This window comes from Dromiciops gliroides, chromosome 4 (assembly GCF_019393635.1).
Source record: "Dromiciops gliroides isolate mDroGli1 chromosome 4, mDroGli1.pri, whole genome shotgun sequence".
NCBI classification, from domain to species: Eukaryota; Metazoa; Chordata; class Mammalia; order Microbiotheria; family Microbiotheriidae; genus Dromiciops; species Dromiciops gliroides.
In genome coordinates this window covers 230,429,250-230,446,475 of record NC_057864.1, presented here as the reverse complement: position 1 = coordinate 230,446,475, position 17,226 = coordinate 230,429,250, and the positions used below count along the sequence as shown (strand labels likewise).

At 37.8% G+C, this 17,226-nt stretch overlaps 1 protein-coding gene across 3 annotated transcripts in view; it reads left to right on the top strand.

The window, feature by feature from the left end:
- TRIM58 (tripartite motif containing 58) overlaps positions 1–17,226 on the top strand; it is a 65,734-nt gene that overhangs the window by 14,090 nt on the left and 34,418 nt on the right. For 2 of the 3 annotated variants that reach the window (XM_044001436.1, XM_044001438.1), the window contains exons 2-5: positions 5,415–5,510; positions 6,694–6,924; positions 11,243–11,265; positions 11,395–11,495. In XM_044001436.1, coding sequence (XP_043857371.1) covers positions 5,415–5,510; positions 6,694–6,924; positions 11,243–11,265; positions 11,395–11,495 — 451 coding nt within the window. The remainder of the gene's footprint in view (positions 1–5,414; positions 5,511–6,693; positions 6,925–11,242; positions 11,266–11,394; positions 11,496–17,226) is intronic. The other variant, XM_044001437.1, reaches the window with a different exon arrangement.

The following is a 17,226-nucleotide window of genomic DNA, read 5'->3' as shown; positions in this document are numbered from 1 at the left end:
TTTTTATTGCTTGGGAATTAATTAGACAACAAAAGGTGATACCAATTAGGGAAATAGGAAAGTAGAAATACAAATGAATAATCTTAGATCTAAGCTTAGTCTATATTCCTTTATAAAACTCACCGAATCCTAAACTGCCTGTCAGGCTGAGAACCAGCCCACCCAAAAGCCGAACACAAAAATGCATGTGCCGCCACGGCTAAGTTGAAAAGCCAGAGAGAGAGAGAACTTCCATTCCTCCCTCAGTTTTAAGCTGGCGTGCTGGAAGTTCGTAGCCAAAAGGGAGGTCCTTCAAAAGCCGCTTCAGTAGCATGCGCTCAACTCTCAAATGATTCAGCTAAAACTTCCATTTTTTACCATAGTATACTTAGAGAATCTTAGAGAATCAACTCAAAAATTACTTGAAACAATGAACCGGGGCAGCTAGATGGCGCAGTGGATAGAGCACCTGCCCTGGAGTCAGGAGTACCTGAGTTCAAATCCAGCCTCAGACACTTAACACTTACTAGCTGTGTGACCTTGGGCAAGTCATTTAACCCAAATTGCCTCACCAAAAAAGAAAAAGAAACAATGAACAACTTTAGCAAAGTAGCAGGATATAAAATAAAGCCACATAAATCATCAGCATTTCTATACATGACCAACAAAGTCCAGCAGCAAGAGATAGAAAGAGAAATTCCATTTAAAGTAACAGTAGACAATATAAAATGCTTGGGAGTCTACTGGCCAAGACAAACCCAGGAACTCTATGAACACAATTACCAAACACTTTTCACACAAATCAAATCAGATCTAAATAATTGGAAAAATATCAATTGCTCATGAATAGGCCGAGCTAATATAGTAAAAATGAGAATTCTACCTAAATTAATTTACTTATTCAGTGCCATACTAATCAGACTACCTACAAATTATTTTATAGAGCTAGAAAAAACAATAACAAAATTCATCTGGAAAAGCAAAAGGTCAAGAATATCAAGGGAAATGATGAAAAAAAATGCATAGGAAGGTGGGCTTGTTGTACCAAATCTGAATCTGAAGTGGCAGTCATCAAAACTATTTGGTACTGGCTAAGAAATAGAGTGGAGGATCATTGGAATTGGCTAGGCACAGGAGTCACAGTACTAAATTACTTTAGTAATGTATTGTTTAATAAGCCCAAAGACTCCAGCTTCTGGGATGGGAACTCAGTATTTGACAAAAACTGCTGGGAACACTGGAATATAGTATGGCAGAAATTATGCATAGACCAACATCTTACACTTTATACTAAAATAAGGTCAAAATGGATACATGATTTAGACATAAAAGGTGATACCATAGGTAAATTAGGAGAGGAAGGAATAGTCTACCTTTCAGATCTTTGGAAAGGAGAACCAAGCAAGAGAGAGAATATTATGAAATGCAAAATGGATGATTTTGATTACATTAAATTTAAAAGGTTTTGCATAAACAGAAGCAATGCATCCAAAATTAGAAGGGAGGCAGAAAGCTGGGAAACAATTTTTATGGCCAGTACTTCTGATAAAGGCCTCATTTCTAAAATATATTGGGAACTAAATCAAATTTATAAGAATCCAAGTCATTCCCCAATTGAGAAATGGTCAAAGGATATGAACAGGCAGTTTTCTGATGAAGAAACCAAAGCTATCTATTCCCATATGAAAAAATGCTCTAAATCTCTAATGATTAGAGAGATGCAAATTAAAACAACTCTGAGGAACCATCTGGCACCTATCAGATTGGCTAATATGACAAAAAAGGAAAATAATAAATGTTGGAGAAGCTGTGGAAAAATTGGAACACTAATGCATTGTTGGTGGAGCTGTGAACTGATCCAACCATTCTGTATGCTGTGCATACCCTTTGATCCAGCAATACCACTTTTGGGTATTTTTCCCAAAGAGATCATAAAAAAGGGAAAAGGACCCACATGTACAAAAATATTATAGCTGCTCTTTTTGTGGTGGCAAGAAATTGGAAATTGAGGGGCTGCCCATCAATTGGGGAATGGCTGAACAAGATGTGGTATATGAATGTAATGGAATTCTATTGTGTTGTAAGAAATGATGAGCAAGAGGAGTTCAGAGAAACCTGGAAGGACTTGCATGAACTGATGATGAGTGAGATGAGCAGAACCAGAAGAACATTGTACACAGTATCATCAACATTGTGTGTGGATCAACTGTGATAGACTGGATTCTTCTCACCAATACAACGGTACAAAAAAGTTCCAAAGGACTCATGATGGAAAAGGTTCTCCAAATCTAGAAAAAAAAAAAAAAAGAACTGTAGAATATGGATGCTGATCGAACCATACTATTTCTTTTGGTTTTGGTGCTGTTGTTTTCCTTTTTTGAGGTTTTTCCTTTCTGCTCTGATTCTTCTCTTATAACATGACTAATGCAAAAATATGTTTAATGTTATTGTACATATATAACCTTTATCAGATTACGTACTGTCTTGGGGATGGGGGAGAGGGGAGGGAGAGAGAAAAATTTGAAATTGGAAATCTTATAAAAACAAATGTTGAAAACCATCTCTATATATAACTGGAAAATAATAAAATATTTTTATTAAAAAATGTCTTTGCTACTACAAAGCATTCAGTAGTGGTAGGAGGGGATGGAAAGAGAAATGGAAAAGGTATCAGGAGGAAATAACTCTCCTCTCCTCTCTAATTTTTACATTCTTTAACATATATTTAGCACTTTATTACATCAGGGTGGGCCAAGTCATAATGTTGTTTGTTGTTGTTGTTGTTTTCTTTTTAAAAAATTTTTTGTACAATTTTTCCCCCTTTTCTCTTTTTCATGATTACTATTGTTAACTGTTTCCTTTCCATCCCATTCCCTTCCCCATGATATTTATTCTATTATCCATCTTCTTTCATCCTATCACTCTTCAAAAGGGATGTGCTTCTATCTGTCCGCTCCCCTACTCTGCCCTTCCTCCTTTTGCCCCTCTCTCTTTATCCCTTTCCCCTCCTATTTTTCCTGCAGGGTTAGAGATTATTCCACCCAATTGAGTGTGTACACCATTCCCTCCTTGAGCTAATTCTAATGAGGTTGAGGTCTTTGAGCCAATTTTGATGAGTGTTAGGCTCATTTACTGCCCAGATTAAATAGATTACTCCACCCAGTTGGGTGTGTCTGTTAGTCCCTCCTTGAGGCAGCTCTGATGAGTTTAAGATCTTTGAGCCTTTTCTGATGAGTGTAAAATTCATTTACTGCCCTGCTCCTCTCCTATCTCTTCCCCCACTCCATAAGTCTTTTCCTGTTACTTTCATGTAGGATTTTGCTTCTGCTCTTCCCCCTCCCACAATGAATTCCCTTCACCCCTCAATTTAACCCTAAAGATGTTATCATCTAGCTAAGTGACACAGTGGACAAAGCATCTGCCCTGGACCAGGGGAATCCCAGTCACAACCTGGCCTCAGACACTATACGACCCCAGCTCCGATTTTTTTTTTTTTTTGGTTCTCTAGGGTCTTGTATTTGAAAGTCAAATTTGCCATTCAGTTCAGGTCTTTTCTTCTCAAATACCTGAAAGTCCTCTTTTTTATTAAAGTCCCATTTTTTCCTCTGAAAGATTTCAATCAGTTTTGCTAGGTAGGTGCTTTTTGGTTGTAATCCCAATTCCTTTGCCCTCTGGAATATCATATTCCATGCCCTCTGGTCCTGCTAGATCTTGTGCTAACCTGACTGGGGCTCCACTGTGCTTGAATTCTTTCTTTTTGGCAGCTTGCAATATTTTCTCCCTGACCTGAGAGCTCTGGAATTTGGCTATAATATTCCTAGGAGTTTTCTTTTGGGGATCTCTTTCTGGAGGTGATCAGTGGATTCTTTCAATTTCTATTTTAGCTTCTTCTTCTAGAATTTCAGGGCAATTTTCCCTTAGAATATCTTGGAAGATGGTGTCTAAGCTCTTTCCTTGATCATGGTTTTCAGGTAGACCAATAATTTTCAAATTAACTCTCCTGGACCTATTTTCCAGGTCAGCAGTTTTCCCCAGAAGATATTTCACATTGCCCTCTCTTTTTTTATTCATTTGGATTTGCTTTATTGTGTCTTGGTTTCTCATAAAGTCACTGGCTTCCATTTGTTCAATCCTAATTATGAGGCAATTATTTTCATCAGAGAGCTTTTGTACCTCCTTTTCCATTTGACTTTTCAAGCTGTTGACTTTTTCTCATGTCTTTCCTGCATCACCCTCATTTCTCTTTCCATTTTTTACTTCTACCTCTCTAACTTTATCTTCAAAGTTCTTTTTCAGCACCTCTATGGCCTGAGACCAATTAATATTTTTCTTGGAAGCTTTAGATATAGGGGCCCTGATGTTGACATCTTCCTCTAAGGGTGCCCGTTGGTCTTCCTTGTTTCTGAAGAAATTTTCTATGTTCCTCACCTTTCTCTGTGGGCTCATCTTGCCTTTCTTTTACTAGACTTTTATCTCCTTAAAGTGGGGCATTGTTTCCAGGCTGCTTAAGAAGTCCCAGGTGGTATGATTTAAGGAGAATCAGGTTCTTCCCTCACCCAGCCTGTTTCCTGGTCCTAGATGACCCCAGACCAACTTGCCAATCAACCAGCTTTGTGTGTTGTGGTTGTTAGCTCTGATGAGCCTGTGCCCCTCCCCAACCTGGGCCACTGCTACTGGAGCCTACCACCTGGTTCTCAGCAGGGGTGTAAAATCCAAGTTCTACCTTAGCACCAGCATAGACCCCTGTAGTCTCTCTCCTGCCCAGGGCTCAGCCCACTCACCAGACTGTGAGCTTAGTTCCAGATGACACTGGCGCTTCAGCTGATTCAGAGGCTCTGGGGGTCTCCTTCTCTGGTGAGGACTTCCTGAGACTGGATCTGTATCAGGGTGACTGTGTGGTTGGGCCCGACTCCTGTATCAGAGCACAGCAGCTCCCTCTTTCTGACCTTCCAAGCTGTTCTTGGTTAGAAGATGATTTCAGCACATTCTTCTGTGAGTTTTGCTGCTCTGGGCATTTTCCTAAGACCTTATTTGGATGTTTTTTGGAGCGATTGTGTCGTGAGTTCGGGAGCTCACTAATTATCCTGCGTAGAATTTGTACATAGTTATTTGCAAATTGTCTCTCCTATCACATTGTGAGTTCAAGGATTTTCTTTGTATCCCCAGGAATAAAAACAGTGTCTGGCACATAATAGGCACATAACAAATGCTTATCAATGGCTTGATTTATACTTTCTTATAGAGATGTGTTTGCTTATTTATAGTTTTCATATCAATTCATGGATCTCTTTCAACCCAACCCCCATCCCCCCCCCCACCCCGCCCCATGACTCCCCAGGGACTATGGCCTGTACTTGGGAACCACTCCCTGACTTAGGGTTTCAACCTAGTCTCTGGGCATTGCCAAGGGAGCTATCAGCTGTTTTCTACTATAGGTAAAAGTCCAGTCAGCTTTAGAACATGTGAAGAAGGAGATGGAAGAAGTGTTGAACCAGGAAACCAATGTGGGAAAGAAAATCGTCATTTGGAAGGTAAAAGGAATTCTTATTTTGAAGGTTTCTCAGAAAGTCTTACTGAGGACACAAGCAGGCATTTTAATATCCTATCATGGGGCAGCTAGGTGGTGCAGCGGATAAAGCACCGGTCCTGGATTCAGGAGGACCTGAGTTCAAATCCGGCCTCAGACACTTGACACTTACTAGCTGTGTGACCCTGGGCAAGTCACTTAACCCCCATTGTCCTGCAAAAAAAAATATATATATATATACATATATATCCTATCATAATGGTGTGGCCCACATTGATGCCCATGGGGAGTATTTTAGAAGACAGAGAGTATTTCATTTTTTTCTTTGTTTCTTTTTGTTTAACAATGTTTAATACATAATGGGTGCTAATTAATGGTGCTTAACACATAATGGGTGCTCAATCAATCAATCAATTAATTGGTTAATTAATGGTAAACTGTTGAATTCAGTGAGATTCATCTTGTTGTAGCAAAAATTTTGGAGTCACAGGAGCTGGTTCTAATTCTGTCTCTGCCATTTTCTATATTGCTACTGAGCAAGACATTGATTTTTTCTGGGCCACATTGTCTTTATCAATAAAAATGAGGAGTTTGGACTAGATGACTTCTGAAATCCCTTACAGTTCTAAATCTGTAGTTTTATGAATATGAGCCCCAGGAAGTTTAAGTGACTTGTCTAATATTACAGAGGCACTAAGTACCCAATCCAGCATCTTCCCCAGTAGAAAGTCATCACTAAATGAAATGCCTCTTTCATCATTGTGAAAAATTTATAATATTGAGTGTGAAAACATGAGTAGATGGGATGGTTAAAAGTCTTATTTGTCATTCTTTTGATCCAGACTTGAAATATCCAAATCATATAGGAATAATATTCAGGTTTCTTTGTCCTTCAAAGATAGTCATTATCAATCTCCTTTAATCACCTATTACGAAATCAATGATTCAGAAAATTCTTTTTGTCTTCAAGCTATAGTTTATACTCTTCTTTTCTTGTTCTCTCCTCATTAGAAATGAAGAACATATGATCCCCCTTATGACATCTTGTTTCAAAAGTTGAAGGCTCTTCTATGATGGACTCATTATTTTTTAATCATCTCTGTGTTTCTGCTCTGAGTGTATTCATTCTAGTCCATATCCTTTAATATACAGCATTTGCTTATCCTCTATCAATTTTGTCCCTACAGGAAAAGGTGGAGCTATGGAAACAGCGATTCATGTTGGAGTTTCAGAAACAGCATGGATTTCTGGCTCAGGAGGAGCAGAAACAGCTGCGGAGACTAGAAGAGGAGGAGAGAGTGATCATACAAAAATTGAAGGACAGCAAGGCCAAACTGGTTCAGCAGAGTCGAACCCTGAGGGATTTAACTTTGGAGTTAGAGGAATGTAGTCAGTGCATAGCTTGGGACCTACAGGAGGTGAATTCTAGAGGGAGGAATAGGAGATATAAACATAAACATGGAATCCTAGGGGCTAAAAGAGAGATATAACATATTATCTTTCTCCATAAAGTGTTGGAGTCATATTTTACTCCCTAAACCCATGAAAAAGTTGTAACTCTTAAAATGCACACTTTAATGACTAATAACCAAAGGGTAAATTTAGGAAATTGGAAATCTGGAAGGGATTTTCATTCAATAATCCTCTAAGTTTCTACATTGAGGTCCAGTAACTTAAATTCCAGAAGTTCAAAAAAGAATTATCTTCTTGCAAGATGTGAGAATATTTTTTATTTCAATATTACCAATCATACACATTTGACACCATGGGATTTCATTTCATACTTTATCAAGAAACGTGAGATTATACTTTGTGAGTTCTCTTTTATCTCCAATTCAAATTCTCTCTACTTCATTCCCAGTTCTCTCTTCATTTGCTCTGATCTCTGGGAAGGGGTGGTTCTTACCCTTGCCAATGCCTACCTGCACTTGTTCTCTTGATCCCATCCCTGCCTATAATTTCCAGGGACCTTGAACCTCAATTATGGCTTGTATGTATTTTAAAATTTTTTCTTTATCTAATGTTACCCTTCTGCTATGTATTTATCTTCTCATCTCACCTATTCCTTAAAAAAGAAAAACCTTCATGTGACCCAAATCTGTCACCTTCCTTTTCTACCCAATCTTCTAGAAAAAATGCTATCTAAATGCCTTGCATACACTTCCTAATATCTCATTTATATTACAGCTCCTTGAAATATGGTTTCTGGCTCTACCATTCAACTGAAACATCTCCCTCCAAGATTATCCATCATTTATTTTCCCCCAAATAAGTTTTTATGATATCTTTTGTTTTTATATCACCAGTGTCCTTTCCCATCCTCTTTCTGAAAGAGCTATCCCATATAACAAATAATATTTTCAAAACATTAAAAATGTCTTTAAACCATTAAAAAAGAAGAAATCTGCAAAACTAAATAATATATTAAAAAACTGAAAATATATGCAATATACTACAACTAAAGGGGTCCTAAACTCTGAAAAGGAGTACAGGCAGGTCTTTTCATATCTCTTCTTTGATTATAAACATTTTCTTTGTAATTTTTAACATTCACTTTTTATTGTATTGTGGAAATAATTTCTTAATTACTAAATCCAATGTTATTATCTCAATTGTTATTTTTCTTGATCACCCCTTCTTCATAAACACTCTCTTCCCTGGGTTCTCTCATCTACTACTAGATATCTGAGCACTGAAATCTTCTCAATCTCTTTTTCTTGATCATCATTTGCATACTAAGTCCATACATTAGCATCTCTAAAGAGTCTGTCTTGGGTTCTCTTCTTTGTTTATACTCTCTCACTAGGTAAACTTATAGGTCCAACTATCATCTCTGTGCAGATGACAACCATATCTGTATATCCATCTCTCTCCTAAAAGATGACCACAAAGTCAACCTCAGCTCTTCAATCTTTCTCTTCCCGCACATTTAATCAGTTGCCATGTTTTATATGTTCAACTTGCATCTCTTGCATCTCTCCCCTTATTTTCACTCACACAGTCACCATTCTAATTCAGACACTTATCTTTTTCTGGGACTATTGCAGTAGTCTCCAAATTGATTTCCTTGTTCCAGTCTCTCTCTTATTCAATCCATTGCCCATAGCTTCAGGGTTGTTATTCCTAAGGTATAGATCCAATCATATCATTCTTTTGCTCAAGAAGATTTAGTGGTTTCCTATAATCTCTAGGACAAAATACAAACTCTTCTGCTAGATATTAAATACCTTTCATAAACTAACTTCAGATTCTTTTCCCAGATTCTCTTTTGCAGTCTAGTGCTGCCAAACAGGCTCACTTTCAGTTCTCCCTAAGTGTCATTTTATCTTCTATCTCTGTGCCTTTGCACAAGCTTCTCCCAAATCTGGAATGTTTTCTCTCTTCAAGTTCTTTTCTTGTAACTTTTAGTTTCATTCAAAGCTTAGCTCAAATGTGACCTCCATCAAGAGGCATTTCCTGATGCCCCAGGTTATTAGTACTTCTTTGAATTTGTTTTGTTTCTATTTTGCACTTATATACATGTTGCATCCCCCTAGAAGAATGTAAACATTTTGAGAGCAGAAAATATTTCATTTTTGTCATCATATTCCAGGAGCCTTATTATAGTTCCTAATACATATTGAGTAAAAGCTTCTTGAGTTGAATTAAATTGAATATAGACAGATAAGTATAGTTCAAGGAAGAATATGATAGAAACAAGGAGAAATTCACCTTAAAGAAAATTCAGTGAGGGAGAAATTACTTTCAGCTGGCTAGAGAGTTTTACTATAATTCCTAATTAGTTTTACTATATTCCTAGAGAAGGAACCTGCCTTACTTCTACTAGTTGTTGAGTCTTCTGCACCCAAATTAAGTCAGGGAGTCAGAAGTTCAGGGATATTTTGCCTTTGGTCTTGACACAGGTATAAAGCTGATCCCACAAAATAACTATACATTTTTGCTCTAGAAAGATTTACTTAATGAGAGTCATTATTATATAAGCTGTAGTAAAATGCTTAGCTGATGAACATACATATCTATATTATAAATTATTTCTGTATAATGAAAATATAGTCCTTAGCAATGATATTAATGTATATGGCACAAAATCGTTCCTCTCAAGAAGATTAAAATTGAGACCCAGTGGTCAAAACTTAAGAATCCCTTCTGGTCAAACCAAGTCACATGATTTTAGTATAATTGACTCCTCAACTCTGGCTCTTAGAAGTGATGAAATGACAATTGACATTTTGTCACCTTCCTGATGATAGAAAACTCCAAAGTGACTGCTTATATTTCTGTTAGGAAATCACCCCAATTTATTTGGGGACTACCTCTGCTTATTCTTCTATAACCCCATTTAGTCAGCTAGAGAGCATCATCTGCCAATTATAACATTAAGAAATACAGGAGGAGCAAAGGACACAGTGCACAACTATAAAATACCAGTTTTGAACTATGATATTTCCATGGAAATACCCCCTAATAAGGGGGGACAACTAGAATTGTCCTATTCACAAAAGAATTGACTTATTAAATTATTCAGGAGTAAATTTAGATGGCAGAAAAATCTTACAAATGTAGAATGAGAGATTGACAGATGTTGGAGCATCTATTCTTTTACATGGCTTGAAAGAACCTGGTAAAAGGGCACTAGTAATATATCCTGAAGACCTGAATATGGGTTCTAGTTTTGAAATTTACTAGCTACGTGCCTAAGAAGTTAGGTGGCACAGTGGATAAAGAGTCCTGGAGTCAGGAAGACCTGAATTCAAATCCAGCTTCAGACACTTACTAGCTGTGCAACCCTGGGACCTCAGTTTCTTCATCTGTAATATGATCTGGAGAAGGAAATGATAAACTACTCCAGTATCTTTGCCAAGAAAACCCCAAATGGGATCATGAAGAGTCAGACATTATTGAAATGAATGAACAACAGCAAAGCTGTGTGTATGTGTATCTTGCTTGCCTCAACTGTCAAATGGGGATAATAATGTTTGTAAAATGCCATATAAATGTATTTGATAATGATGTTGATGATTGAGGTGGCTACTGAGTTGAGCCTTGAAGAAAGGAAATAACTTCAATGAACAGAAATGTATGTTCTGAGAGTGCATTCTACTCTTGGTGGATGTGCCTATCCTTACAGACAGGAGAGAACAGAATAGAGAAGTAAAACTATTCTATAATCAAATTATAGAGTGAATTGAAAAGGAATAGTATCAAATAAGGCTAGAAGGTTGCATTAAAATCAGGTTATGAAAGACCTTAAATGTCAGGTATGGGAATTTCTATTTAATTCTACAAACAATACAGAATCATTGAAATTCTTGAGCAAGAGACCTATGTTGTCAGTCCTATACATATGTATTAATAAATTGACCCAGTCTAGATCTCTCATGTTCCCTGCTTAAATTGTCTCTTATAGCTGTGGCCTATTCTCCCCCTCCCCCAGAAGCTGTGTTCATTGATCTAGAAACATAGAAAGTTGCCTGAACTTTTGTCCAGAGGAAGGCTTGCTCCAATATAATGGAGCTGGTTCACAGATCATGGAAGGACAAGGGAGACTAAGAAATTGGAATATCTCTTGTGTATTCATAGAAGGAACTTTTATAACCTCCCTTGTTTCTATGCATCAGGATTTCTCCTTTCAGGAAATTTTGAAAGCTTTTCAGATAGATTTAACCCTATCACTCTTGCTGCAACACAATTGATAGGTTTTTCTCTCACCATATTTTGTCTTCCTTTCCCCTCCAGCATGTTAAAGACGTCTTGAGAAGGTAAGTCCTAATTCTGCTTTTGTTCAGAGAACATGAGAGATGATACATGGATGAATCTAGATGGAGATAGCAAGAAGGTGGGAGAGGAGATTGCATTGATCTATGTCATGAAAAACTATTTCTTTTTAGGAGTGAGAATATAAAATTCCAGGAGCCAGAACTCATTTCCATAGACCTGAAGACTATGTGTTGTGTCCCTGGAATGATGATGATGCTCAAGATGTTCCAAGGTATATACCTTTGTGATGGTGGAGGGCCCTGGATTTTGAAGTCATCCAAGGTAGCCATTATCTCATGTAGCAAAATTGGGACAGATTATTTGGAACTAGAGACATGTTTAAACCATAGAATGTATTAAAGACTGTTGCAATGATCCTAAGTACATACAAGTGGGAACCACAGGACTTCATATCAACAGATAGACAAAAAGAAAAAAAAAAGTCAACCAGATCAATTTGTTGTGGTAGAAAGGAAAGGATATTGGACTAGAGTCAGGAGACTCTGGTTCTGTGGAGTTCTAGCTCTGCTTCTAAATAACTATATAACTGTGGGCACTTTATTTCACCATTCTAGACCTTTGCTACCTGTTTTGGAAAACACAAAGACCAGATACATGATCACTTTAATTTTCTTTAAATAATTGACTAATTGTTATTTAAATTAGCCAGTCAATTAATTTATAGATATAATAATGGAAGTTCATTGATTTAGAGATAAAAGGAACCTCAGAAATCACCTAATCTAACCCTTTTGTTTTATAAAGAAGCTCAAACTCAGGGAAGATACATCTTTTTTTTTTTTTGGTGAGGCAATTGGGGTTAAGTGACTTGCCTAGGGTCACACAGCTAGTAAGTATTAAGTGTCTGAGGTTGGATTTGAACTCAGGTACTCCTGAATCCAGGGCTGGTGCTCTATCCACTGTGCCATCTAGCTGCCCCAGGGAAGATACATCTTAACCAATGTCATTTAGTTAGAGGAAACTGGGGCAATATGCCAGGTATTCTCCTTTTTTGATTGGTTAGTGTCTTTTTCACATGATTGAAAATTTTGGTGGTCGGAAGGGAACTCAGCAACCATCTAATGCAATGCTTACATGAAAAGAATCTAGACTATGATGTACCCAGTAATCATCTCACCTCTCCTTTAAGACCACCACTCACTACTTCTCTAAGCAGCCCATTATACTTTGGGACAACTCTAATTATCAATAAATTTGAAATTTCATCTATTTGGATTCAGCTAGTGAGAGAGTTTGTGACACCAAACCAAAATTTAGAGTGTGACAGTTGCTCTAGGTTGCATTTTGTATCCTGATTCTATCATCCAATGTGTAGATAACTACTTCCCAGGTTTGTGTTATCTGCAAATTTGGCAAGCATACCATTTACACCTTAACCACATTGACTCTAAACTATTAATACCTACACTTTGAGTCCAGCCATTCAACCAGATCAAAACCTATCTGATTGTATTATTGTCTAATCCATATCTCTCCATCTTTTCAATAAGAATATTATGAGATAGTTTATCAAAGCTTTGTTAAAATGTAAGAAAACTATATCTTTAGCATCCTCATTATGTATTAGTGTAGCAATTCCCTGAAAAAACAAAAAAAAACCTCATACTATCTCTTTGAGATCCCCATTTCCCTTTCTAGGGGACTGCCAAACATCTCTTTACTGATGTATTCTAGATTTTCCCCAGGAATTGAAGCTAACTTCAGTGGCTCATAATTTACAGACTTTCCTCTTTTGAAACTTGAAAGAACATTTACCCTTTTCAAAGATTTGTGGCTTTCAACTATGTGACGATGGCTGATCAATAACAGCTGCCCATTCTTTTAGAACCCCAATTATCCTTCATCTGGACCAGGTGACTTAGGTTCCTCAAGGACAGCTAGATTCTCACTATCTGATTAACTTTTGTTCGATATGAACTATATCATGTCTCTCTGCCACACTTGTGATCTATTTCCCAAGTTCCTCATCTATATTTCCTTTTTCTCTCTGGAGTTCAATGAATAAATCACTTCTATTTTTCTATTCTTTTAAAAAATATATTTAGATTTTATTTCCCAAATTACATGTAAAATTCAAATTTTGACATAAATTTTTTAAAAACTTTGGGTTCCAAATTCTCTTTCTCTCTCCCTCCCCTACTCCTTCAAGAACTCAAGCAATTCAATATAAGCTATACATGAGCAGTCATGCAAAACATTTCCACATTAGCCAGGTTGTGAAAGAAAGCATACAAAACCAAAACCAGATAAAGGAACTAACAAAAAAAGTATGCTTCAGTCTGTATTCAGATACCATCAATTCTCTTTTTGTATATGTACTGCATTTTTCATAAGACCTTCAGAGTTGTCTTGGATAATTGCATTGCTGCAAATAACCAAGTCATTCAGAGCAGATCATCTCACATTATTGCTGTTCTTTTGTATACAGTACATTTCACTTTGCATTAGCTCATGCAGGCCCTTCCTGGTCTTTCTGATAGCATCCTGCTCATCATTTTTTTATAGTAAACTACATTTATATAGTATTTTAAAGAGAGATTTCCTTACAATAAACCCATGAGGTTGATTATTGAAACAACAGTAATAGATAATATTTATATAGTACCTTTTACCTGACAGAGAATTTTCTTCACAATAGCCCAGCAAAGTACCATTAATTTTGTCATAATCATCAACCAGTCCTCATCATCAATCAATCCTCATCTTCCTCCAATCATTATCATCATCTTATATTACTCTTGCCTCTGCTTCAAAAAAATTTTTTCACAGTTACAATTGTTAACTGTTTCCCTCTATCCTATTCCCTCCACATGATATTTACTCTATTTTCTATCTTCTTTTACTCTATCCCTCCTCAAAAGTGTTTCACTTCTGACTGCCCCCTTCTTTCATACCTCCCTCTTTATTCCCTTCCCCTCCTTTCCTGCAAGGTTAGATAAATTACTACACCCAAATGAGTGTGTATGTTATTCCATCCTTGAGCCAATTCAGATGAGAGTAAGATCTTTGAGCCAGGTCTGATGAGTGTAAGGCTCATTCACTGTCCCACTCCTCCCCCATCTCTTCCCCCCCCCCACTCCATAAGCTCTTTCCTGCTTCTTTCATGTGAGATTTCATCCCATTCTACCTCTCCCCTTCCCCTTTCCCCAGTGTAATCCTCTCTCCTTTCAATTTCACCCTAAAGATGTCATCATGGGGAAGCTAGGTGACACAGTGGACAAAGCACCCACCCTGAACCCAGGAAGATATGATCCCAAATCCGGCCTCAGACATAAGACACTCAGCAACTCAGGAACCCCAGGCATGCCATCTAACCCTGACCACCCCACAAAAAATTATAAAAAATAAATGCTTTGCAGATATCATTCCTTCATAATCAATTCCCACTTGTGCCCTCTGTCTAAATTTATTCTGCCCTTATACTGAGAAAGTTCTTATGAGTTAGATGTATCATCTTCCCATGTAGTAATGTAAACAGTTTAACCTTTTAACATCCCTCATGATTTCTTTTTCCTGTTTACCTTTTTATGCTTCTCTAGGGTCTTGTATTTGAAAGTCAAATTCAGGTCTTTTCATCATGAATGTCTGAAAGTCCTCTTTTTTTTAATTGAAGTCCCATTTATTCCCCTGAAAGATTATGCTCAGTTTTGCTGGGTAGGTGATTCTTGGTTGTAATCCCAGTTCTTTCACCCTCTGGAATATCATATTCCATGTCCTCTGATCCTTTAATGTAGAAGCTGCTAGATCTTGTCCTATCCTGACTGGGGCTCCACAATATCTGATTTGTTTCTGGCTGCTTGCAATATTTTCTCCTTGACTTGGGAGCTCTGGAATTTGGCTATAATATTCCTGGAAGTTTTCATTTTGGGATGGATTTCTTTCAGGAGGTGATCAGTGGATTCTTTCAATTTCTATTTTACCTTCTGTTTCTACAATATCAAGGCAATTTTCCCTTACAATCTCTTGGAATATGATTTCTAAGCTCTTTTTTTTGATCATGGTTTTCAGGTCGTCCAATAATTTTCAAATTATCTCTCCTGGATCTATTTTCCAGGTCAGCTGTTTTTCCAAGAAGATATTTCACATTGCCCTCTGTTTTTTTTTTAATTTTGATTTGCTTTATTGTTTCTTGATTTCTCATAAAGTCACCAGCTCCCACTTGCTCAAGCCTAATTCTTAGGCAATTATTTTCTTCAGAGAGCTTTTCCATTTGACTTTTCAAGCTGTTGACTTTTTTTCATGACTTTCCTGCATCACTCTCATCTTTTCCTTCAAAATCCCTTTTGAGCACTTATATGGCTTGAGACCAATTCATATTTTTCTTGGAAGCTTGGGATGTAGGAGCCCTGAGGTTGCTCTCCTCTTGATCTTCCTTGTCACCAAAGAAACTTTCTATGGTCTGCACCTTTTTCTGCCTGCTCTTTTTGTCAGTGTATTTCTTGACTTTTGACTCCTTCTTAAAGTGTGGCACTGCTTCCTGCATGCACTGTCCCAAGATTCAGGGGCCCCAGGTGGTAAGATTTAAGGAGATGCATGTTCTCAGCTCACCTTACCTGTGTTCTGGTCTGTAAGTAACCACAGGTTGCTTGCTCTTTAACCCAGAAACAAATCTTGTTCACCTTGGTTTCAAGCATGGGCATGCCAATTCAAAGGCTCCTGAAGTTTCTTTCTCTGGTGTGTCAGCATGGCCGCAGGGTTGGGCTCCATTCCCACCTGGTACAGCAGACCCCTCCTGCTGAACTTCTAAGCTATATTTGGCTGAAAAATGGTCTCAGCCCATCATGTCTTCCTAACTCTAATCCCTAGGCTCACACTGTGCCCCACTTCACAGCTAGGTGAGTGGAGGGCCTGGAGTGAGGAAGACTCATCTTAATGCATTCAAATCTGGTTTCAGACACTTACTAGCTGTGTGACCCTGGGCAAGTCACTTCACCCTGTTTGCCTCAGTTTTCTCATGTATCAAATTATTAGGAGAAGGAAATGGCAAACTCAAAATCCCAAATGGAATCACAAAGAGTCCGATATGACCAAAAAAGTCATGGACCTTATACAATTCCAAAAGAGTGGCAAGGTGGAGCCAATATGGTGAAGTAGCAGGAAGTAAAGCTCACTTTTCCCTCCCACATCAGACCAAATCTGGATGGGGAAAGAAAAATCACAGTAAAAATCACAGTAATTATTTTTTCAGGTCAGAATAGAGAGATAGAGAGAGAGATATAAAGACACCAGGGAGTATGGTCTGGCCAAGGGCATGCTGTGCCTGGAACATAACAGGGAAAAGCTGTGCACTAGAGCAAGAGGAGGTGCCAGATCCATACAAAAGCACCATGACCTTGCATAAGAAGTGAGAACAGGTACCAACAGGGAGCTTTTTTCCTCACCACACAATTCTGGGTGACAAGTTCCAGGAAGATTGAGGAGGGTACCAGCATTTAGAGATAACATAAAAAGGGTTGTAAAGGGTCCTATCCTATGCACTGAACAAGGAAGAAGTTCATAAACAATCAGAAGTGGTGTGACTCTGACCCTAGCAGCAGAACAGGATTTCACTTCCAGCTTCTAGCCTAATCTGAAGCCTGTAGAGGAATAACCAGAACAGAAAGATATTGACTGAGTCTAGCAGAAGTCTATTGTTGCTCAGACCCAAACCCAGATAAGGAATTTGCAAACCTCAGACCAGGGAGGACATCATTCATACTTTCTGCTTCAACTGATCAATTTGGAAATATTGAAAGTCCCTAGCCTGAGATGTCCCTGACATCCTACAACAATACAATATTTAATAGTCTGAGAAAACAGCAAAAGAACTAGCCAAGGACTACTGGATTTGAACTCAGGTCTTCCTGACTCCAGGTCCAATACTCTACCCACTGTGCTACTGGATAAAAAAAAGAGTTATGGAAGAAAGAACTGGAAAAGGCATAAGAGGTCAAACCCTACCC